Source organism: Trichoplusia ni, chromosome 20 (genome assembly GCF_003590095.1).
Source record: "Trichoplusia ni isolate ovarian cell line Hi5 chromosome 20, tn1, whole genome shotgun sequence".
In the NCBI taxonomy this organism is placed as follows: domain Eukaryota; kingdom Metazoa; phylum Arthropoda; class Insecta; order Lepidoptera; family Noctuidae; genus Trichoplusia; species Trichoplusia ni.
In genome coordinates, this window is record NC_039497.1 from 1,310,174 (window position 1) to 1,333,738 (window position 23,565).

At 36.1% G+C, this 23,565-nt stretch overlaps 1 protein-coding gene across 7 annotated transcripts in view; it reads right to left on the bottom strand.

Annotated features, from left to right (window-relative positions):
• Positions 1–954: 954 nt before the first annotated feature.
• LOC113503987 (1-phosphatidylinositol 4,5-bisphosphate phosphodiesterase) overlaps positions 955–23,565 on the bottom strand; it is a 77,955-nt gene continuing 55,344 nt past the window's right edge. For 2 of the 7 annotated variants that reach the window (XM_026886132.1, XM_026886135.1), the window contains 17 exons: positions 22,259–22,338; positions 15,490–15,726; positions 13,992–14,158; positions 12,707–12,917; positions 10,474–10,732; positions 9,809–10,003; positions 9,299–9,452; positions 8,827–8,984; positions 8,182–8,388; positions 7,580–7,744; positions 6,887–7,091; positions 6,272–6,403; positions 3,973–4,153; positions 2,724–2,927; positions 2,165–2,321; positions 1,665–1,754; positions 955–1,129 (listed from right to left, as the gene is read on the bottom strand). In XM_026886132.1, coding sequence (XP_026741933.1) covers positions 1,061–1,129; positions 1,665–1,754; positions 2,165–2,321; positions 2,724–2,927; positions 3,973–4,153; positions 6,272–6,403; positions 6,887–7,091; positions 7,580–7,744; positions 8,182–8,388; positions 8,827–8,984; positions 9,299–9,452; positions 9,809–10,003; positions 10,474–10,732; positions 12,707–12,917; positions 13,992–14,158; positions 15,490–15,726; positions 22,259–22,338 — 2,871 coding nt within the window. In that variant the 3' untranslated portion in view covers positions 955–1,060. The remainder of the gene's footprint in view (positions 1,130–1,664; positions 1,755–2,164; positions 2,322–2,723; positions 2,928–3,972; positions 4,154–6,271; positions 6,404–6,886; positions 7,092–7,579; positions 7,745–8,181; positions 8,389–8,826; positions 8,985–9,298; positions 9,453–9,808; positions 10,004–10,473; positions 10,733–12,706; positions 12,918–13,991; positions 14,159–15,489; positions 15,727–22,258; positions 22,339–23,565) is intronic. The other 5 variants (XM_026886137.1, XM_026886136.1, XM_026886134.1 and 2 more) reach the window with 3 other exon arrangements.

Here is a 23,565-nt window from a genome sequence, read left to right on the forward strand (position 1 = left end):
ATACATAAAAGTACACAAAAGACTAGATCGTCACTGAAAAGATACGCAAAGATAATATTTAAAAACATTTAAATACTCTCTATATTTATAATATTCGATTATAATTTTATATTGCAGTGATTAAAGGGTCAGTGTTATTATAATAAGATATTATTAATTAATCGACTAAACAGTGTTGTTTTTAAATTTATTTAGAATATGTCTACGTAATTGTATTGTTTACCCGGAAGTATAATCTGAATGTCCGTCGTCAGACAATATGACGACAGAATAGATATTGTTCATATAATTTCTTGTATGATTGTATTTACAATATTAGTAAATGTTCCAGGAATAATGTCCGAGAATTCCTGAAATTATCCCTAATCATCACGTACAATGCAGTTTCTTTCGAATTCAGCTTCTCGGCTGAATATATTTGTGACAAAAATGTGTTTCGACGCCTATTCTCCATTGCCATTCGTAGTCGAGAAATTACAATGAGTGGTCATCTAAATTAGTCAATTGTCAGATTCTCAATAAGAAGGTAACTTACTAAATAACTTACAAATACGAATTATAAATTTCGAAAGGCCGAAACATCACTTAAATATTTTTCTCGTTAATTTTAATCGTTCCGATTATTCGATAGATTTAAATACAGCTACCAACTCGGTCACAATGCCTCGTCAACAATTCCTTTCACGGTCTGAGACCGAATCACTTACCCTTATATCCAATACATATGTTCATCTAATCTATAGATAATATCATTAGAATGCAATAATTTAAATTGATACAATAATCATATTAAAATAACGACACCTATAAATGACAATTTAAAATCCTGAAACAAAACGTTTTTGGCGCCAACCGTGTTGTTTCAACGTAATCTTAATTCTATTTTCAAACACCGAAACACATGAATTGATTACACAATTTTTAAATAATTTTCTATTCCATATTCAACTTTACTTTTTCAATTGTTTTTTTAATGTCAAATAGTTTATTAACTATGGAGATCACGTATTCACTGTTTTCAAGACAATTGCTCCAACAGGGGAGCAATGTCGGGGTATTTTCATGCAAAGAACTCCGTTTTACTCGTCATGTCGAACTCGGACTCCTCCATCTTGTACATCTCGATCAGCTGGAAACAATCCAATGAGGTTATAAGTTACTGGAAACATTTCAAAGATACATTTGTCAAATAAGTTTCAAATGTCTTGTCAGGTGAGCTACGTGTGTCATGCCCCATATGCTACGAAAACTCGCTGCTACGATTATCACTTTGGTGTTGCTATGAATGACAAGGCAGGTTTGCCACAAATACCAAATAACAGGCAAAACAGGCAAATTTACTATGAATGTCAAGTGTACCACGAGTTTAAAAATCTGTTGATATTCAAATATGTCGCGACTTGCATTTCATCTTTGTTACCAATGTCAAGTCGATTTATCAACGAATGTTCAATTTGCTACGAGCTTTGACTATGCTACGAATTCCAAGTCTTGTTTTCTACGAATACGAAGTGTGCTACGAATATAAAGTCGTATTTGCTACGAATGTAAAATCATTTGCTACGAGTCTCCAATATGCTACGAAAGACTGTTCATATAGGAAAAACCCATTGCCTACTTTGCAAGTTAAGTATTATAATAATGTAAGGACATTTAGGACATACGTTATCGATATCCTTAGAGAGCTCTTCCATCTGCTTGTCGTGAGTCACCTTCAGCTTCTCCTTCTCGCGGTTCTGCTTGATGGTCTGAGTCTGGAAGGCAGAGTTGAAATTGTCAGTATAAATAAGAAACAATTATTTGCTCTGTAAGCCACCTCACACCTCTTATAACTGTTGCAGTGTGAAACGATATGCCGTTATGTTTCACTTCCATGTTAGGTGTGAGAACCCTTTTTCAATCACAATTTATTTAAATATAGTCGATTCTGAAAAGGTTGTTGGTACTTGTTTTCGTATCCTTTCTATAAGTGAAATCGACATTTTTAACTCTGTAACCTCCTGTTACGTGTTTGGCATTCAATTGGTTCGGTTTCAGTTGTTTTTTTTGAAACGACACTCTCATTTAAGAACTTAATCCTTGTTTACAATCAACTCTATGTTGGCTTATAAATTGCAGAATTTTTAAAATTGTTTAAGATATTTGAGGATAAATAGAGTCTCACCTTTCTCTCATCCAAGAACTTCTTGGTGTTGTTCTGCTTCTTCTCTCGGAGCCGGCGATCCTTCTCCTGCTTGGTCTTCAGAGTCTTGTCATTAGCCACCTCCTTGCTGGTCTCCATGCTGATCTTGGCTTGACGGGCGTTCATTTCCTTCAGCTCCCTACGATGGAAAAAAAATATGAAATAAGATGTGGTTATTTTTAGAAATTTGTGTCGGTTTCGGTAGGTCCTAGTCTTGACTTTCATCAACTTTACTCTTCGTAGAATACTCCCCGTATTCTTAAATGTTAATATAAAACTTTTAAAATATACAATGTTTACAATTAAATACGAATAGATATACAATAAATCTCAATCCTCACACAGGGTTCGAACCCGCAATATGGCTGGCTATACGCGCCAGCTGCTTTGCCATCTAATGCTCTAGACAGACGGACTGACATACTAGAAAACCCATGCGTAAGACTGCAAGGCCAACACGGCCACGGCTTGGACCCTTAAACTCCTTTCTCCCCAGTAATTAACTTCAGGAACTAACAAAACATTCTCTATATCTCTTCACCTCTCATGCTTGCCCTCAAGCTGCTTCATCTGCGCCAGCTGTGTCTGTTCCATCATCTTCTTGAGCAGGTCTCGCTGCTCGTTGAGGCGGCTGCGAGCGCTGGTCCACTCCTCCACGCGGTGCTTGGCCACCAGCTCGCTCCATGCTGTGGCTTGCTCGTTCACGAGCTTGCGGAAGGCGGCGTCGTTGCTGAGCTGGTCTTTGCTGGAATGATGAAGAGCAAAATTAGTTAATTATAGAGTTATTATGTTTAACAAGTTTATATTTTAGTGTGGAGTAGAATTCAGGAGGAATATTTGTTTATATTGTCGCATCTTTGTATCTAGATAGGGCAAATCAAATGGGAAGATCAAAACAAAATGAATAGTTGAAAATTTTGTATTATTTTCAATCATTAAGATTGTTTGGGTCAAAAAAGCAGTATTTTAAGAAGGTTCTATTTACAAAATAAGAAAAATAAACGTGTAACAAATGAATACAGTGGAATCACAAACTACCACTTGAAATCATACTGAAATGCGTCAACATTTCTTGCCAGTACTTAATTCAATTGAGTCATCAAGTAGTCATTCTCATAGCATTCCTTTGTCTGATTATGATGGATTTCCAAGTAAATTTCGAAAGATACATGCTGAGTCAATTTCTGAAGTGCAGTGCAGTTTAGTAAATATTTAACAAGCAGTCAGGCTGACGTTCAACAGAAATCTCTCAAGGGTATCTGTGACGTAAAGTAACAGAAATTCTTTTGTTTATTTTAGCGGTTAAATCATATGTTAAACCTAGCTGGAAACTAAGGAATGTATTAATATTTTTATAATATTTTTATAGTATTGAGCACTATTACCGCTCCGTTGTGTGTCGGTCTATCTGTCCGCAGACTGCATCTAATTAACCGTCGAAGGATATAAAAGTCGAATACAACACAATAACATTATCAGTTAACACTGTTGTTTCCGCGTCTTCTTTTTCTCCGATGTATTTTATTTCTACTCAATACAATAATAAATTGAAATTCAGTTCAATGAAATATGTTTGCATTGTATACATTTATGCCTAGAAATACATTTGAATTGTTGAATTTCGTCAAAACGTACCATCTATAAGTAAGCGAAGAACACATTTTAAAATTTTCTAACTTCTCGATTTCATGTTATCATCTTGCATATTTAGTTTAACATCTAAAAAGTACCCAATTCAATTCTTAACAAGAAAGAAATCAAGTCCCAAGCACGAAAAGAAGAAGACTTACTTCTTTCCCTTGATCATCTTCTCGAGCGCGCTGCACTGCGTCTTCTGGAGCGCCATCTTCTCCTTCGCGTGGCGCTTCCTCATCGCCTCAAGGTCCTTCTGCTGCTTCCTGCCAGTCTTCACGAAGCCCTTCTCCTGGCGGAGAGACTCCACTGTGATGGGCTCGAACACCAGGGGAGGCTCTGGAGAATTGGAGGTGGAAAGAAAATGTAGCTTAAGATAGAAAAATATTGACGATAGGGATAGCGGCGTGTTTTGTATCTGACTGGTAATCATCACCATCTTTTGGCTTCAATTAATGTTCTGTCTTGGGCTTCCTGGCACCCTCGCATGTAATGAAGTACCTATAATCATTTTTTTATGCTATTTGGATTATTCTAAAAGAAAATTTTGATTGACTCTATAAGCTTAAACCTCTGAGATTATAGTAAAATTGTTTAATATTTTCAAATATCCTAACGAGTGCACTTATGCAGCATTTGTTTCACGGTAATAATTTAATAAGCAAAAACAAACTTTAATTTCATAAAAACAGAACGGTAATAAAAATAAAAAGCCTGCAAAAAAAAAACCCGAACTCCACAGAAAATCACACACAACAGTTGTCCAATTATCACAATGCACCTTATAATTCGACACACTAGAACACAAAAACAATAGGTTTACCTAAACAGAACGACACAGTGCTCATATCGCTGGCACGCCGAGTGAGCTCGAGGCTCGGCAACGTATAAGATATCTGATACTAAACATCTGTAGCGTGAAATATTTAAGGTAATTCGTTTGCTGTATGTGGCCAGGTATAAGCGGAAGCGGTTTAAATTGAACGTTTTGAAAACATTTTTTTAACTACTTAGTCCGTCAGGTAGATTCCTCAAAAACGACGTTCATAAAAAAAATTGTTAAAGTAGGAAGATCTTCATTGCCATGCCAAAAAAGTTTGGTATAATTTTAATTTTTGAATCTTTGATGGTACAATACTTTTAGGTTGCATAGTTTTTAGAAAATCTCTTTTCTTAAGTTTTAAAGTTAATAATGGTATTTTATCCTGCGTTTTATATTTTTTGTGTTTCAATGTAATATTGCAAACCTCTTTAAAATAATAGACGATGAAATTAATTTGTGTTAACACTTGAAGGAATGCTTCATACCAATTTTACTTGGATTGTACACTAATTTATAAATACCAGTTTTTAACACAAAACATAATGCGCACTGGAACTGTCAAAATTAGAAAAGGAGAACGCCTGCGCGACGTCATTTCAGAACCAATTAAAAACCAGCTACCTCTTACACCTTAACCCACGCACAAATATAGAATGATTCTTAAAATATCTGGCTGCATGTCATATACTGGATTTGTGCGTTCTTCGGTTAAACTTCTGCGTAAATACAGGCGGAAATTATGAACTGAAGCTATTTGTGGAACGCAGAGCCAGATAAACTAAACAACATAAAATTCGTACAGTTTATATTTGAATGGTGTTGTATGGTGCAGGGTGCTGTGTCGATACGTGGGCAGTGAAAGAAGTGGAATGTGTGATTGGAGTGTTTTTGTATTTCAGGGCGTTGACCTCGAAATTAAATCAGTTTTTATATATGTCGTAATTTTTTGTCGAGATAATGCATGAGGTAGTTTTTTTGTGTTTTCCAGTCATGTCGGTGTGTTTGGCAGTCTTTGTGTTTGTGAATATAACAATTCTATTAAAATACCAAGTATTTATTATTTTCAAAGGGCGAATAAATTTATAAGAAAGAAAAAAAACCCTTTTTAAATTAATTGTTCGTGGCTTAATATTTGGATCATCAGCTCCACACTCTATCCGCGAATACAAAACATCACCTACATTGTCAGCTACCTTCACATTTTATCAAGAAGGTCTAGGCTAGCTGCATATGCTTTGAGGACATGATTAAGTTTATAAGTGAGAATTCTGATTATACGTTTCGATGAACTTAACTAGCGAGAAGTCATCTTATAGTCCCCGATTTAGTCTTAATAAAGTGCCACTATTAAATATAGTAATCTATACTAATACATAAAGGTGAAGAGTTTATTTGTTTGTTTGTTTGAACGCGCTAATCTCAGGAACTACTGGTTCAAATTGAAAAAATATTTTTCTGTTGAATGGACCATTCATCGAGAAAGGTTTTAGGCTATAAACCATCACGCTGCGACTAATAGGAGCGAAGATACAATGGAAAATGAGGAAAAAATAGGACTGGTAAAAATAATAACTTATTTTTTCTAACCACGCGGACGAAGACGTGGGCAACAGCTAGTACTATATAATACTAACCAGCTTTCTTCTCTTCTATCTGCACCTTCTTATCGGGTCCGGTCTCCTCGATTCCCATCTGTTTGACCTTGTCTGTCCGCTCCTGCGCCGCGCCCATGAAGGCACGCGGGTCTGACAGGGCTGCCATGAAGTCTGAACACAAACATAAGTGATTTGAGTTGGATTTAAGTTGTTGCATAACTGAGTATAACTTTTGTCTGAATGCTTGTTATGCATTCGGGTGTTTTTGTGCTTGTAGTTGGAATGTTTGTGGAACTTCCCAGCGACAAAAATATTAAATTCCCAACTGTAAGAGTAGTTTCAAAAGGGAAAAAATAATCTAAAAGTATGAAAACTTCAAATAAGTAGTGACAGTGAAAAGATAAATTTCCAGTTTCCGGAGCCCAGTTCCAAAACAAGAAAATCTAAAACGCCCAATATCTCCATAATAACTATCCAAATACTGGATAAAGCTTACATGCATTTAATGCCAATATTGGACACCACTGCTTACACCTAAGACCTATTATTGTTACAATACGCTGCACATATTTTAAAAGATGATTCGACTACGTCCATTTCCGCTAAATCCTTAAAAAAGAAGGAAGAAAAAGAACAAATAACAAAAGAACTGACCTTCAAAGCCATCAGGCACGTAGATCTTCAACTCGATATTACAGAACAGCATGGGCAGTGACATGGGGAAGTTGGCCTCAGTCCGGAGTGAGATGTGTCGGTAGCCGGCCTGCAGCCCGTCCAGCGGCAGGATGCGCTGGCCCAGCAGCTTGCCGTTCTCATCGTACACTCCGAAACGAAGGACAGCCAGGTCCGGCAGGACAACCTGGGGAGGGGAAGATATGTATTAGAATATGTTAGTCTTAGATAGGGAAAGTGCATATTTTAGCGAAATAGGTGTTGTTTTTTTCTATTAATTAAGTTAAGCGAGGATATAATATGTTGATAAGTGAATATCTAATCAGATACAATCCAATGCGTATCGTTTGTTCGCGCAGTCGGTGGATGACTATACGCTTGGTTTGTACGCAGCTTAGTATCTGGTACATGACTTGCCTTTTAAGATATGCGAATGTAGAGAAATGTCAGATCAATAAGTATGTAACACCAGAGTTATCTAACCTTGTGTACGAACGGTATATTTCAAGCCACCTTAAACACGAAAACACAAAAAAATCGTAAAATACGAGTTGACTTAGAATCGCGACATTAAGGGTTCCGTAATTTTTATGACCGTTGCAATAACCTATCACATTTTATAAGACAGCCTGGATACGGACGGATAGACAAGCAGCGGATCCTAATTTTCCTCACCTTTCTGAACAAGAACGGCTCTTCATTATAGACAGGGTTGAGTCCGTTGGCGGGCACCATGCGAGTACGGAACTCCTTACGGATGGTGTCGGACGGCAGCCCGTACATGTCCACCTCCACGTATGTGCCGATCTTCTTGTCTGACAAGAACTGTCCGGCTATCACCTGGGGAATTTGAAATATGTGTTAATGGTATCCTGCATTTGAGAGTATTATGAGCGATGCGGTAGGTTGTCGTTAGGTTAGGTATGAATGTAAGACATTATACTTCTGTCATTGTATTTATTTAACCTCTTTGGGATTGGAAATTGCGACGACTGGTGATTTTAGTCAGTATTCGTAGCTCCCTAGGTTTTGAACGTTCCCTATACAACTTAAATCTAATTTCATTTAAAACGTTGTGCGAAATCAAGCATAATAAATAAAAAATAAAGTTTACACTTGTCACTTAAGGGCTAAACTTATTTTGGCATATTTTTTAACTGTCATTTAACTAAAATCTAAATCCATTCAATACATGGATTACATAGATTTGATGTAATTCCTAATAGTAATCACGATATTCAACTACAAGAACACATCTATACACAAATCCTCCCTACCTGTACGGAGCACTGCGCCGCGATGACGCCATCTACGGGCGCGTCCGCAAACGGGTCGAAGCTCCTGTCAGCTCGCCGCATGAAGTCCGGCTTGAGGAGGTAGCCGCAGTTGCCGTTGTACTCGAACTTGCCCTGGTTCAGCTGCATCGGGAGGTCGGACGTCTGGAAGTTCAGGGATACCATCTGGCAGCCGGCGTTCCAGAATACCTGAGGGAAAAAGAGTGGGTATTTATTTATGAAGTCGAAGCATTGGTATTTGTACTAAAACTAATGTTTCTTGTTTGTGCTTTGTCGGGGGATGTTTTGAAGACCTTATTTATGAGATCATAAGTCGGCGTCATAAAACCAAAGTCGTGCCTCTTCGTTTATCAAAAACAAGTCACTATCCATATATTACGGTTACTGATCTGGTAAGTAAATGCAGCTTTTTACATTTTAAATTAAAATTCTTACCCATAACGATGCGTCTGACGATTGGGCTAAATTTTGTCAATTTAAATTGGATATTTTTTTTAAGCGGCGCTCTATTTTTTTCTAATAAACCCTAGACTATTTATTACATCCCGTGGAGCAGTTAAATTCTGGGCCAAAATTTATATAGACCTCTTAAAACCTTTGAATATGTTGGAGTCAAATATTTCTTACCTGTGGCATGTAGTTAGAGGAATCAGCCCTGGTTCCCTTCGGATAGATCCGGGACATCTGGCGCTTGTTGTAGTTCACGAAGTCGATGGCTTGCGTCTTCAGGTAGTTCATGCCGGTCGTCTCCGCGAACGAAGACATGTTGTGGTGGATGTTCTTTTCTAGAGGGCACATAACAACAATGTTTTTTATACCTAGTCCATCTCGATTTGAAATAAGTTAAACTGTGTATTTGGACTCTTCGGAATCGGGTATTTTGCGGCCTTATTTTTTCAAAATAATTGAATTAAAAATGTTGAATGTGCTCATGGTATTCTATCTATATAAGGCAGTGATATACAGCAATCATATTTTTAAGTCTTTTCTTATTACTAATTTAGACCCATTTACATAAAAAAATTGACACAAAATTTTTCATTAAACAGGTGGCTATTTTTATCACCAACAATTTTCGTTTACAAGTGTTGGTACGTACTGTCAGCCTCCTCGAAGCCCTGGAACTTGATGGGCTGCGCGTAGTTGACCATGGAGGACAGCCAGGGGTGCACGTTGGTGGTAGAGCCCGTGTAGGCCACCGGCGGCGGCGCGTCGTCACCGGCTACTGCTGCCTCTGCTACTATCTCCTCAGGCTGTGAAGGAAGAAAAGTAAATCAGTAAGCATATTAAACGAAAGTGGAGGCCCCACGTGAATAAGATATTGGAAGTAATCACTCTTAACTAAGACGTAAGGTGAAGTGCCCTTTTTTATTAAGATATTGACAAGGATATTCTAATTAGTTCAGAATTCTCAATATGAGAGATTCAAAGGCTATTTCAAAACAAAAATCTTACAAACGAGTGGTTCAGCTGAGATTACACAGATATCCAACTCAAACGTAACCTTGACTCCGATAGCCGGACTAGCATTAGCACACAAATATATTTGCCTTACTCGGGGATCGAACCTACATTGTGTTTCAACTGAGTTAGGTCTATTTTCCATTACCTTCTTATCAGGAATAGCGACCGCTGACGCATCTTCTTTCTCCTCATCCTCTATCACGAACTGTCCCTGACGGAACAGCTCCAGCTCCTGCTTCTCCACTTCGGGCTTCAGACGCTTGTTCTTGATCATGATCTTTCGCTTGAGGGCAGAGGGCGGGGGCAGAGGAATCCCAGGCTCCAACTGGAATTGTAACGACTTAGGATATAGAAACATTTATTTAACTTCATTCTAGAATGTGTGGTATAAGAAGAAAATAAATAAAATTGTAGTAAAACCTTAAAAGAGAACAAATTTAGCAAATGATGTATACTAAAAAAAGCTGACATCGGTTTATTTAAACTTAACTTGACTATATGTATACATACTTATAAAACCTAAGGCACAGAGTAAGCTGAAAATAATTTAGCAACTACTGGGCGGTATTGGCTTAAATACAATCAAAGTACTATCTAAAATCATTTACATAAAATCTTATAGCAGTTAAGTAAAATATTGAAAACTACTTGTCACAGTAACTAATCTTAAAAATGTAATCGTATATAGTTCCAGGAACGTTAGAGTTAGCAAATACTTTTTTTTTACATGAAATCGGAAAATATCCCAAAAAAATTATCCAAATCTAGATCCAAAACCAAACCATAACACCCAAACAAATCAACACTCACAGGGTGTTCTGGCAGAGCTTCCTTCAGCAGCAAATCTCCGAGGATTTCATCACAGTACTTCGCCAGCTTATACTGCTGTGCCTTACAGCAATGGTTCTCGAATGACAGGATGACGGGGTAGTCTGACGTCACGAAGGCTGTGTCTCGGAGCGCGTAGATCACGTCTTTGAAGAGGATGTCGGTACACATCGCCATGCCGTGGGTTATGATTGGTTCCTCGTCTTCTCCTTTACCGTCCCAGCAGTCGAGTTCCACGCAACTGTTAGAAGATATATTGTTAAGGAATTTAGAATGCTACCTAAGTTAGGTGTGTTACAGCTTATCGCGAAATTTTGTATTGCGTTCTCATGGTCCCTGGTACAAGGGAAAGGTGAAGCATTCCGATAGTGCCAGCTGTTAAGAGGCCCGCGTCTCCCAATACCTCTCCGCTTTTCTCAGACCAGTAAAAGTCCAGGAGAGTAGAAAAAAAATACTAAGACAACTTTCCTACCTATAGTGGGAAATCGAATTTCTGCTTGGCTTCAATTCGAAACGAAAGTTATGGCCAACGGAGCAAAAAGCTAGAATTTAGACAAGCCACAAAGTGAAATTATACGATGCACTCAACTATTAATTAAAAAAATTAATTATTTTAATTTAGTATATTAAGTAAAGCAACGCACAAATATGAATTCCAGAAAAAGAACAGCACCCTTTTCACGCAAAATTACCCCACAAAAGTTATATACCTCAGTTACGTAACATCTTATCCATCAAATTCTAAAACACCTTTCAAACAAAAAGCAATTACTAATACATCTTAAAGTACAGTCGTAAAGAAACTTGCTAACTGCCTAATTAATAAGGGACGATTAATTTCTACGGCGCTCGACGTCAATCGTTATAATTAACTTTGAAAGTTGGTCCTGAGAGGCGCGCAAGTGTGAAAACGGGATGGATAAGCCGCGGTAAGTCGGGTGGCTGTGAGCGTACTTGCCTGTACTTTGCTTAGAGTTTCTTAGGAATTGAAGACTTTGAGATTATATTTTATGGAAGTTTGCTAGGCGGTTTGGAAATACAACTATCTTTCTTATTATTAATGTTACGGTTCCCTGTTAAAAACTGTCTGATTATTTTTAATTTCTGTAAGATCATTGCTTACAATGCAAAACAATTGCTTTGCTCCACTTATGAAGCCAAATGGCTTCCTTTTTGCAAAATACAAATCACAAATGCGAAAGTCCAATCAATTGACTATTTTCCTCTACATAATTAATTATATGATTTAAGAGGGTAAAAAAAATTGTATTACACGAAATGGAGCATATTTAAAATTAAAAGGTACAAAATATTTATGTTATAAGGACTAGGGTTTTTAAAATCTAAGGCAATCTATAAATCAAAAAGAAAACATCACCAAAATGCCTATCGCAAGAACCATCACATGACCCCTTCAGTGACCTTTCTTTGAACATATATAACACCTGGTTATAAACTAGTTGAACTGCAATAACCAACAAGTTGATCCAGTGAAGACATCTGCTCTCTATTTGTCCTGGGACCGCGGGACGCTACCTCCATCCTATTGCTCTCTCGTCGCCCTCCGCGAATACGCTTGTAATAAAACTTAAGAACATACGGCTAGGGATGTTCAAGATAATTTTCAACTTTGTATTTATTCGTGAACGGTAAACATGTAAAGGAATTTTCACGAAGGAATTGAATTTTCATTTGTAACTTTAGAAAATGCTGTATTATTCATTTAGATAAATACCTGTGCTCGCAATTTCGAACTGTGCGGATAACTTGTTCAATACTTAAAGACAAAACGTTCGTAAGATTAGGTAACGCGGACTTAAAGAAATCCGAAAGGCATAGCCACGAAAATCCTAGGTAGGTTTGATAAATTGAATAATTAATCCAGTTTTGTCAAGCAAATGCCTGAGACCACGATATTAAAAAATCAATAAATATAACTTTTTCAGGCAATTCTCAATAGATAACCGAAAAATCATCATTGGGCTGGAAAGAACTTGACCTCAGCAACATTACCAGCGAATCCACCTGCTAATCGAACGAATTCAATTCGATGTGTCGATGAGCCCTCGGGATAAAAAATATCTGTAGGTATATTAATTCAAGTTATAATCCGTCCGTTTTTGCGTTAAAGTGTAACAAAAATCCATCTAACCAACCAAACTTTTACATTTACATATAATATTAGTAGGAGGTATAAGAAGCATCCTCAACATACCGGCATCCAGCCAGCAGCACTTGTCGGTACATCTCCACGGAGCTCTTCCCTCCGAACTGTCTCCCCGAGAGGTAGGTGTTGTGTGAGGAGTTGATGTAGTAGTGCGCGAGGGGCTGGTCCATGTCCATGTAGTTGTCGAGCCGGTCCAGGAACACCGGCGCGTTCTCGTCAGACATCAGGTAGCGGATCAGACCGTCCTTTGTGAGGCATTCTGGAAAATAAAAGTGTATTGAAATATCGTGTATTTTCCCTAAAGTGCAGTGGGAGGGACAGATAATTTAGAGGGACGAGAGACTGAAAGAGAGTTAACTGGTAAAAAGTACTTGGTCAGAGGATCTGTCGGGCGTATTTAAAGGCCTGATTATTTCGTGAATATGTGTTAAACTTATTGTGATCAGTCCGTTGGGTTTGCAAGGAGATACTTAAAAGAATAAAAATCTAGTAAAGTGACAGATTTAAAAAGTTGTTAAACACAACTGTTTTATTTTAATTGCAATATTTGTATTTAATTGATAACAGCTACCTTTTTGTAATGTAAAAACAAAAATACTACACGCATTACTTATGGATCTGGTTTGCGATGTGGTAATCATTTTTAGCCAACTATACTCAAATTAACTGTAGTCCAATCAATTCCAAACCGGGAGACAAGTTTAAGAAAATCTTTAGCGAACCTTGATAACAAAATTAAGAATTCAGATATTTGCATTTTGGCAAGTTAACACTGAAAGCAATTGAATGTTAAAAGCTTTTTAACTTTTGCCGAACTGATGGCTGCCAACGTTTCTATTTGATATTAATTGATATTTTTGTTGAGCTGCCAAAATGGAAATGTTGATGTTTTAGCGGCGCCGGCGCTGTCAACACGTACTTTGCGTTGACGGGAAAAAGACGTTTATTAATTGAATGATCTGTATTATTGTGATTTGATGTTCGCTTTGGCTATTAATATTCGATACCAGAAAGTAGAAACTGATTTACATTTTGTGATCAATGCATATTTCTGCACAAGTTTGTATGCCATTTTTCAGATACCTTATTCGAATCCACAACGTTATTACATCATTGGTAACAAATAGGACACAGTTCGGCACAATTAGTTTTTTCTCCAAACCTATCTTCGTAACCTAATAATTCCAATAATCAAATTTATTAGGTAATCTAACAAGACTACGGGATCTACTGTGATATTTTAGTCCAAGGAGTTCGACATATCCTTACGTCAAAAAAAGTTGGTCACGAACCCAAAAAAACATAATCTAACAAGAAGTAATATGATACTTACTATCATTCTTAGCCTCATCATTCTGTTCATACGTGTTGATGATCTCAGCAGCTCTCTTCTCATCGTACAGCGGGTACAGGATCTCGTTAAGGCGAGGGTCACGCTGCTTCTCATTCAGGAAGTTCACAAACTGATCCAAGTTGATGCGGTCCGACTTGCCTTGAGTACTGTAATGAGGTGACTTGTTAGAACTTTTACAAGATAGGGGTAGTTGAGAAGATTCTGCTACTAAATATATGTCATTTAGATCTTCAGCTGTAACTGCACTTGACAAGTTGATCGATCACCATGTCAAGCGTAACGTAGCTCGGTCCGTATATGGGTGGCGTAAAACTAATCCGGTTAGACTGTAAGCCGACCCCAACATAGTTGGGAAGAGGCACAGGAGGGAAAAGACGTAGTAAGTCCTGGATTAATGAGTATGACTGATCAACTTTTGACTTTGTTTCGACATTTCTTCCCAGGGTAGTCCGACATGAAATGTCGACTCCAATGTTATCAAAAAAATACATGTGATAATGAAGAAGTAGAAAAAAGAACTGTTACTTACTAGTAACAGATAATCTTAAGCGCTGCTACTAAATTCCTTTATCAACCAATAACAATCTTATAATAAGAATACTTGGAAGCCGAAGTCAGGTACCTAAGTATCCTAACCTATCCTCTGCTTGACCGAATACTTTCGATCTTTTGTCAAATCCTGTTTCAGAAATTACTAAACGAATATGTGGTCTGTTTCGAGGGATTCCCTATTCAGTAGCGTGTAAGTAAATTTAGTATAAGGTACAATGGGGTTGACGTATCCGTGTGGATAAAAACCTCTTAAAAATAAATAAAGATTAAAAAAAAAAATACTTTCGATCTTCAGTTATTTCGGCAATCGAATTCAGTATCGTAAACATATACCTTCTCCTATAAAAGTTAGAGTAATCCTTTTAATAAGTAAATACTCAAATAAAACGGTTCCGAAGTACTTTTAAATCTTAGAGCCGACCTCTTTGGTCCTTATTCCCTTGAGCGTCGTAAAAAGGACCGGCAAGTGAAATAGTGGTGTCGAAAATAAATGGATTAGCTCTCCCTCTATCGTTTATGTAAGAAGGATAGGAATTAGATCAAAAGTGTTTATTTACTGGTCAAATTGAAGATATAATTAGATAGTTCTAATAATTATAGCGACTGACCAAGGATAAATGATTTGATTGAAATGGGATTTCGAAAAAGTCTGAATACAAAAGTAATTACTGTTTAATAAATCATGACATTATTTGTTCAGGATATTTTTTCTGGCTGAGCCTTAATCCGCTACAAATTAACAATTTATTACTTTTCCATTTCTTCTACTGGTAATTTGGTGAAAAGATGAGTTTTCAGATGGTTGCTATAGATAGGAATGATTATGTAACGCCGCAAGTACATTTAAAATGGAAGCATTTAGAAAAACCCTACTCCAAATAAAAACCTTTTGGTTAAAAAAAGCTGCAGTCATCAAAATACTTACATCGATCTAAACAGTTCTTCAATATCATTTCTAGGACAGATCTTGTGATACAAAGCATAGAACTTGTCGAAGGTGAAGGCCTCCTTCTCCATAGCTTCATTCTTGCCCGACGGGAGCCCCAGCTCGGACAGACACTGGTAGACCAGCTTCTCGGTCTTTCCAGAGGCAAAGGTCCTCGCGACCACCTTGACTGGCACCTTCCCTCGTGGATCCGTCAGGAAGCAGAGACGCATCCAACTGAAATGGGTTGTGATTAGTAAGGGCACTTAAAGTGGTAAAAGCATGGACGATATGCACGGATGTTTTTTTGTCGTTATAGGCTATAAGAAGGCAATATTTAGTCAGCAGATTTGATTCGTTTCGTTAGTCACTTTTAAAAAGTGATTCAATAGGCTAAGATTTTGTGGTTTGTGTCTCGATATATTAAGGCTAAGACCAAGTATTTATCTAGTAGTTAACAACCTACAAAACCAGACATCAAATTAAAGAAGATATCGAAAACAGTACTTTTACAAATGTGCAAAAAAAATCCGAAGCAAACTATTTAACAAAAGCAGCATTATTGTTTCTCATCAAGTTAAAGATCGACTGGTAACCTAGATAGATCACATAACACTAACGAACACAACTTAAACACCCACAACCTTATCACGTATTCATTCTGCAAAGCATCTTGTGGCCTACAAAACGTTACATTCATTTTGAATGGTATTGAATGAAGCGAGCTGAATGCGATGAACGATACTCCCCAGATATATGCCACCCCCTATTCAGCCAGACTTGTGAGCACCTTGTTAATTTATAATGGGCACACAATTCACTTCGGATGATTTCAATAGCAGCTTATGAATAGATAACTAGCTTAATGGTCCTTTTGCAAGAACAGCCCGATGGAAATGGGAATTTGGTCCTTTTGTGCGGATACCATATGGTTTATAGTCGTGTGGCTCTGTTTGACGATTATTAAAAGCTTTTGTATGGAAACAATTAAGCCTCGATTATCGAGGATTTCAGTCTTTCAGCGCTCTTCAATTTTCAGTAATTTTATATAGGTACCTAATTTATATTACACGTTCTACTCAAAGTCTTGTTCAACTATTATCTACCTAATAGACATAAATCAGTAAGTTAATTTCATTTTCTATGTATCGTTGGATCATAAGAGCCATTTTACATAATTTATCGCTTCGTTAAGTGTATTAGCACCGGAAAAATGCAGGTTAATTTGTTAAATGGATTCAATTTGTGAAAGTGCGATTCCTGCGACCTGTTATGAAGGTGCTATAGTTTATATTTGTCTTTCGCGGAATTGTTTTTATGTACTTCGTGACATACGTTAGAAAAATAGAGCTTCAAGAAATAAAAAAGGCATAAAACCTTTAATCCATTTGTTTAGGTACTCAAATCAATCAAAATTTCATAGAGAAGCTAAATTTTGGTGTGTCTTTTTGTACGCACGCGTTAAATAAATAACGAATTAATATATTTCAGAGGTATATTTGAGTTTTAAAACAAAAAGATTTACATAAAACAAGACCATTTGTACAAGGGAATCGTAACAGCGTACTACAAAAAAAAATATCTGTCACAAAAAAAATTGCCAAGCAATGATGAAGAAAAGTCCTCATATTACTCTCATGATCACGAAAACAAGACGAAAAAAAACACGTTCTGAAGATCTTTCCAAGACGTCAACATGGACATTTTATAATTCACTTACACCCCGTCGGCGCCGGCGGGTACAACACTAATTTATTCATTAACTAGTGCTGTCCTACTTCGGAAAGTTTTGACACGTCCGCCTGCCAGTGAATGAATAAATATACTTTGACTTGAAGACTTGTTATTATCCGGAAAATTTTATTTTAATTAAAACTTAATACACAATAATAAAGGATGCACACTTCTTGAATTTAAAGTTACTAGTAAACAGTTTCAATAAAGACTTCTTTACTGAAGTTCAGGAACTTCAACTGCAAAATTATGCTTTACAATGCTTTTAAGCTCAGTATACTATTAAGTGGCACATTTTTATGGTAATACATTATTAAAGACTCAATGATTTTTCCAGCCAATAGTTATATTTCTAGCATCCATTCTAAACTAGAAATTATTGCTGATCTGAGTAGAACCAAAAAGGTTCAACTCAACTTATCCAGTCCTAAATAACTTAAGAAGCAAAATAGCTATTAGCCTATTCCAGGATGCCAAATATCCAATAGCACCTTCAAAATGGGCACTGGCAAGTTGCCAAGTCACACCAAGAGTCGACACATTACGGACACAATGTGTCGTAAAATCGGGTAAATGATGTATGCGGGCTTATGCTAATCGCGAAGCTTAGGGCCTCTTCAAGAAAAAAGGTGATGGAAATGCCCTCTTGACCGACTTAGGCGTAGAAGTCGAAGTCTTAAGAATGGAAATGTCTGCAAAGAACTGGTTCCCAAAACTTTACTGCAGAGAGACAGAGGAAAAGTTGTTATATGACAGCAGAATAAACCTACTGTTGAATACATTATCCTTTTGCAGTTACGAAGTTAAACAAATACGGTATTCTGTAATCAGGATTCCTCCAAGTTTAGTTGGCTTGACGATATGATTTCATGTTTGCAACGTGTTTTAGCTGCAGGTACAGAATATATTTTTGTTTTAGTCCTCTATTAATGGTCAGCCAACGTCTGAATTCCAAAACCTTGATACTAATTTAGTTTTGTCTTACTGGTTTAATATGATCCCTAAGATTAACAGGCTCTTAAATAAGTACCACATAAACAAAACCAAAAAGACCATAAAATCGAAGGACCGACATCCCCGGTCCTTATTTTCAGAGAAAATCATCCCATCTCCTGGCTAAAGTGCAATCACTTAGCTGTTTTCAATCTCTGCACGTCATAACATACATATCACATATAGATACAGTATATATGTAGCTTGGCACGAGGAGATTCGTTCGCGATATTACAGCCTTCGAAGTTTTCGAGTTAATATCTCACATGTCGTTGCGACGTCTTCAAACCAATTTAATATAGAATATGTGACGAGCGCCATCTTGGAACGCTTGTCGATGTTGCAATATGACACGCTTATATAATTTTTCGTCTTTTTGGAGATAATATTATTTGGATTAAGGGTTCGAAATGTTTTCTTGGCCGAGGACTACTTCTTATGATATTCTTGTTAGCAGGGATCACAAGATTCGTACAAGGTTTACACACTAATAGGCTAAGGAATAACAAAATAATATGGAAAAGTAATCAAAATTTGTCTCCATGACTCGATTGGATCTGGGTGTTATTACATGAGTACAAATGCATAGGTACACATTACACAAATTATGTTTTATCCGTAACCTATTAGGGGGCTGTCTCTTGCCGGTAGTTATATCTCTTGTATATCACCATCCCTATCATTAATGGACCAATTTTTGGCTTCTGTGAATCACTGGTTGGGAACCCCTGGTTTAGATTCCAGGAAAATCAATGTGTTACAAAATTAGCGAAGACTGGGTATTATCGAAATTTTAAAAAGTCTGTGTCTCTCATTACGCAGTGGAATTCTTCCACAGTATAAGGCCGAATAAAAACTAAAGATTGCCTAATGATAGCCAACTGAGACAACATAATTGTATCTCTTTGTTATGTAGATAATTATCGCTGAACTAATTACTATGAGCAGTAATTGCATGCTGATCTAACATCAATGATACGTGTATTTTCGTACGTTGTCTTGCTTCAATGATAAAATATGTATCAGTATTCTACCCTCTTTTCTTCTTTTTAAGGCTTTCAAGAACCATTTCTTCCAAAAACACAAGCAAATTGACATGCCCAAATCGAAGAATGTCGAAACAACTCCATTATTTTCATAACTTACTTTACAATCTTACTTGCGGTAAACTAATTAAGAGTAGAAATCCAGTGGATATCCTTGCAAATACAATATCCCTTGATTATTATTCAACTAGTATTTAGCTGAGCCCTGCCCATGGCAGCACGTGCGAACCGTAGTTATGCGACACATGACACGTGTAAACTCACGCAGAGTGTAATCACCGGTTTACAAGTATATCAATTTGCTCGAAGGATAAGGGCTGAATGAGGGTTGATTATGGGTTATAGCTGCGTTATTGATTTTATGATAGTTACATGAGGATTTGCCCCGATAAATTGCTAATGATTCAACCTCGTTTAGGTTGAGTTTACTGAGAATATTGTGGTTGAGTAGTTTTAAACGAAGATTAAGTTGTTTTTCTGATAATTTTACATTTGTAGGATGAACGCAGGTGTTTTTTTATGTCTAGGGATTAATTATGTATTTTCTCGTTCTACGTTTGTGTGTTATTTATCTATGTATTTACCTTCTTCTCAGCTGTGTGGATGCAATTCAACAGGCTATGCCTAGTTTATAACCAACCGCCGCCGACTGTTAGTGTAAAAAAAATACAAAAAAAAACTTTCTCATCAACGTTTTCTAAAGGAATCATCCTTCATATCTTCAATTTATATCATTGTTTAGTGTTCAGAATGTTAAAGGGCTTTCTGAAATATGCTAACCTGCAAACCAGGTCAAGAAACTCTCTTAGGTATTACCATAGCTTAATATTTATGCCCTACTTTACAGTGTGTGTTTTCAGTCTAGTTTATTTAGCTACCGAGAATCCCTAAGATAATAAATAGACATAATAACTCTATAAGAGCTTCGAGCAAGTGAAAACCGCAGGCTAAAGATTTCAAAGAATGTTTCGTAACTACCAAGTTAGTTACTAAGCTAGAATGATGTTCTAGTTTCTATGTCATGGTTTTGATTTTCTAAGCAGAATTTCCTATCATGCGTTAAGGAGTTGAGTTGTATATTTTGAACGCAGAAAATTGATTTTAAATTGTATTAAAAAAGTTAATTAAAAAGTATTTATGTTAAAAACAATCATAAATTCACAGTATGAAAAGTTTATTTTATCGTTAAGGTTTGGTTAAGGCTGTTATTTTTTCTGTTTAAATTGTCTACAGTTTTAAATGTAAGTAATAGTAAGTAATGTTTTAAGTAAGTAATGTTTTTATTTACCAATGAACTTAGCCTAAATACATCAAAATAATAATACAATATTGTTTCGGGCTTTCACAATAGGTTTGATCCCTGCCCTTCAAACTAGGAAAACCTGTATCTTGAAGGACAGTGCTCTTGTCGGGTACCACCAAGCATTGTAAAGAAAAGCACTAGGATTTTGATGGTTACTAAACTAGATAAAAATAGTGATTAAAAATTAAGACATATGTATATAGAAAACAATTAGCGTATAACTTAGAGTAGCAGTATGAGGATGTATGTATGTATGTATGAATGGGTGTATGTATGAATGTTAATTACTATTTACTACTACGCTTTTTAAAGAGCTAGCAAAGCGTCTCGTTGACACTTCTCGTGACCCAAAGGCTGGCTTTTACCTCGCTCAGAGGATTAGCATTGCCATTCAACGTGGCAATGCTGCCAGCCTTTTGGGCACACGCCCAGCCGGCAGCGATGCCGATGAATTTTTTGATGCTTTGATTTAATTATTGTTTATGTTTCTTTTTGTATATAGCAAATGATTGTACTTTAAATATTTAACTCTGTAAAATTTAAAATTATAAAATAAATTACTATTATACATTTAGATTTACGTAACATCGCATTAGTACTAGATGCCTATGTAGTATAGACATAGATTAACATAACATCGCATTAGTAGTACCTCAGTAATGTATAGCTAATAAAAAATCCTTGGTTGGGTCAGTAGTTCTAAAACGATTTCATTGCACATCAGTTACCTATATTAAAATTTAAATAAAATCGACCTTAATATTGAAAATAGACACAAACCACCTACCATTTAAGCAACCTCGTCATACGATCGTAAGCTTAACTAATATTATTCTTAAGTAAATTACAACACCAAGCATAAATAACACCACAGTTATAAACCAAATTATACTTACGTTATTTTTAATCAGGGATGTTTTGAATTATCCGTAGTTTTGGATAATTTTGCTTTCGGATATGGGAGAAATCTACAACGCGAAGGTGACTGTTTTATAACATCTCATCTTACATTTATTGAGGCTTGTCCTTATCCGAAATTATTTAAACATTTATACTGGTTACAAATAATTTAATGTATAAATATCCGATAGGATAGGTTTACAGAGCTTCATAACATCCCCGATATTATTAGGAAGGGAAAGTATACAATTTATATTTAACATAGCTCTTTAGTTATTAAGCTATTTTTTTCACCAAAATAAAAAATTCCCACCTCTTAAAGCATATGTAAAGGAAACACTTATTTTAGTAGTGTAGAGCGTTGCTAAGATTAAAACTTAAAAACCGGTCAATTGCGAATCGAACTCGTGACACACAGGGTTCTGTACAAGTAAATTAATGAAAAATCAGTTGGCTTTCAAAATCAGATGGATTTGATTGTTTTCCACCAACGAATTTAAGACCAAACGATTTTTTTGTATTTTTTGTTATAGCGGAAAGAGACATTGATTGTCTATTAATTATTCAACGGTCCAGCTAACACCGTTCTTGAGACAGCTAAAGCTTGTTGTGGGACATAAAGCAGAGCCTCAGTTGAAGGTAAAGTTTTTAACCTTTCGGTATCGACCCCTCGAAAACTGTATTTTAAAGGCTTAGTGGTATAGCTTAGAATAACATTCATTGTATACTTTCCCCGTTAAAAATACATAAAAAGCGTAACCAAAATCCATAGAAAAAGCGTATAACTACGTACTGTTTCATGAGGTTAGTTCTTGGGCACGTGTTGTTTATTTTGTTGTTGTGTGTGATCTCCCGAAGAGCCTCTTTCCATGCCTTTGACAAAAAAGCAAATGAACGAACGTAAAGCATGCAAAAATCGTGCTAGACTTGTGGAATTCCAAGATTTTTTCATATATTAGGTAGATGTGTCATTTACGATAAGCGTTGATTTTCGTTCGATATGGACTTTGCATCATCAAGAAAGTAATTGACCAAAAAACGCATTATCATCATCGATGTATGTTTATTTTGTTTTCTTGTAGCTTTAAGTAATGTTTTTCTATTACAAATTCCTATGAGGAAATACTCCCCATATCGGAGGCGGGCGCTAACAGTTGCGACACAGTTTTTTTAAACTTATGTGGCTGTCAATGCTTTATTAATGTTATTTACTAGTTTTTGTTCTAATCACTGTTTTTGTTTTAATTTTATTTGATAGATAGTCAAGCTTCTATGTGCTTGATCAAATAAACAAAAAAATAAAACATTAGAAAGAGCATTGAATTTGAAAGTAAATTGAACGTAGATTATACATCCATATGGATACAAGATTGCAACTGACAGACTTATCAAAGGAAATAAGTCAACTTGAATATGCAAACGCATTTTTCTCTTGTAACAAAAATATAAATAAAATCCATTTTTTATTGTTGAAAGGCAAACAATAACCATTCAGGTCACCGCACCAAAGGTGTCAATGCTTTACAAAATGAAATTTAGATTACAATATTCGTTACATAAAAGGGTCAAACGATGTGTAACGTGATTCGTTGGTGTGTGACGTTTTTAAAGAAAAACAGAAAACAGTTGTCCGAAAATATATGGAGTATAATGATGATAGTATAATGTTTGATATTTGCAGTTACGTAGGATCGGAAACATTTTTGGGGAAATGTAAAGAAAAATTAAGATATATTTTCTTTGCATATTTAATGTAATTAATAATTACATCTATTGGTATTACATCTCAATGAAATACAAGTTATTAAATCCAAAAAGAATTGTAATTCAAGGAAAGTTATATAAATGTGTTTGCCTACTCGCTTGGTCTACAAGTTCAGAAATCGCAGAAACATGGCTGAAAGCCAGAAAATGAAATAAGAACTTTAACCGTAAACTACGAAATTTACTGAAAACCTGAAAACGTTTCACTTCGCCAAGAGGTAAGTAAATTTCAGTCGGAGGACATGAAAAATGTACTGAAAAATTTACTTGAAAAATGTATTTGATAGTTGAAAAAGTATCTTTTATATAATAAAATATTTTCCCGTATAGAAGGTT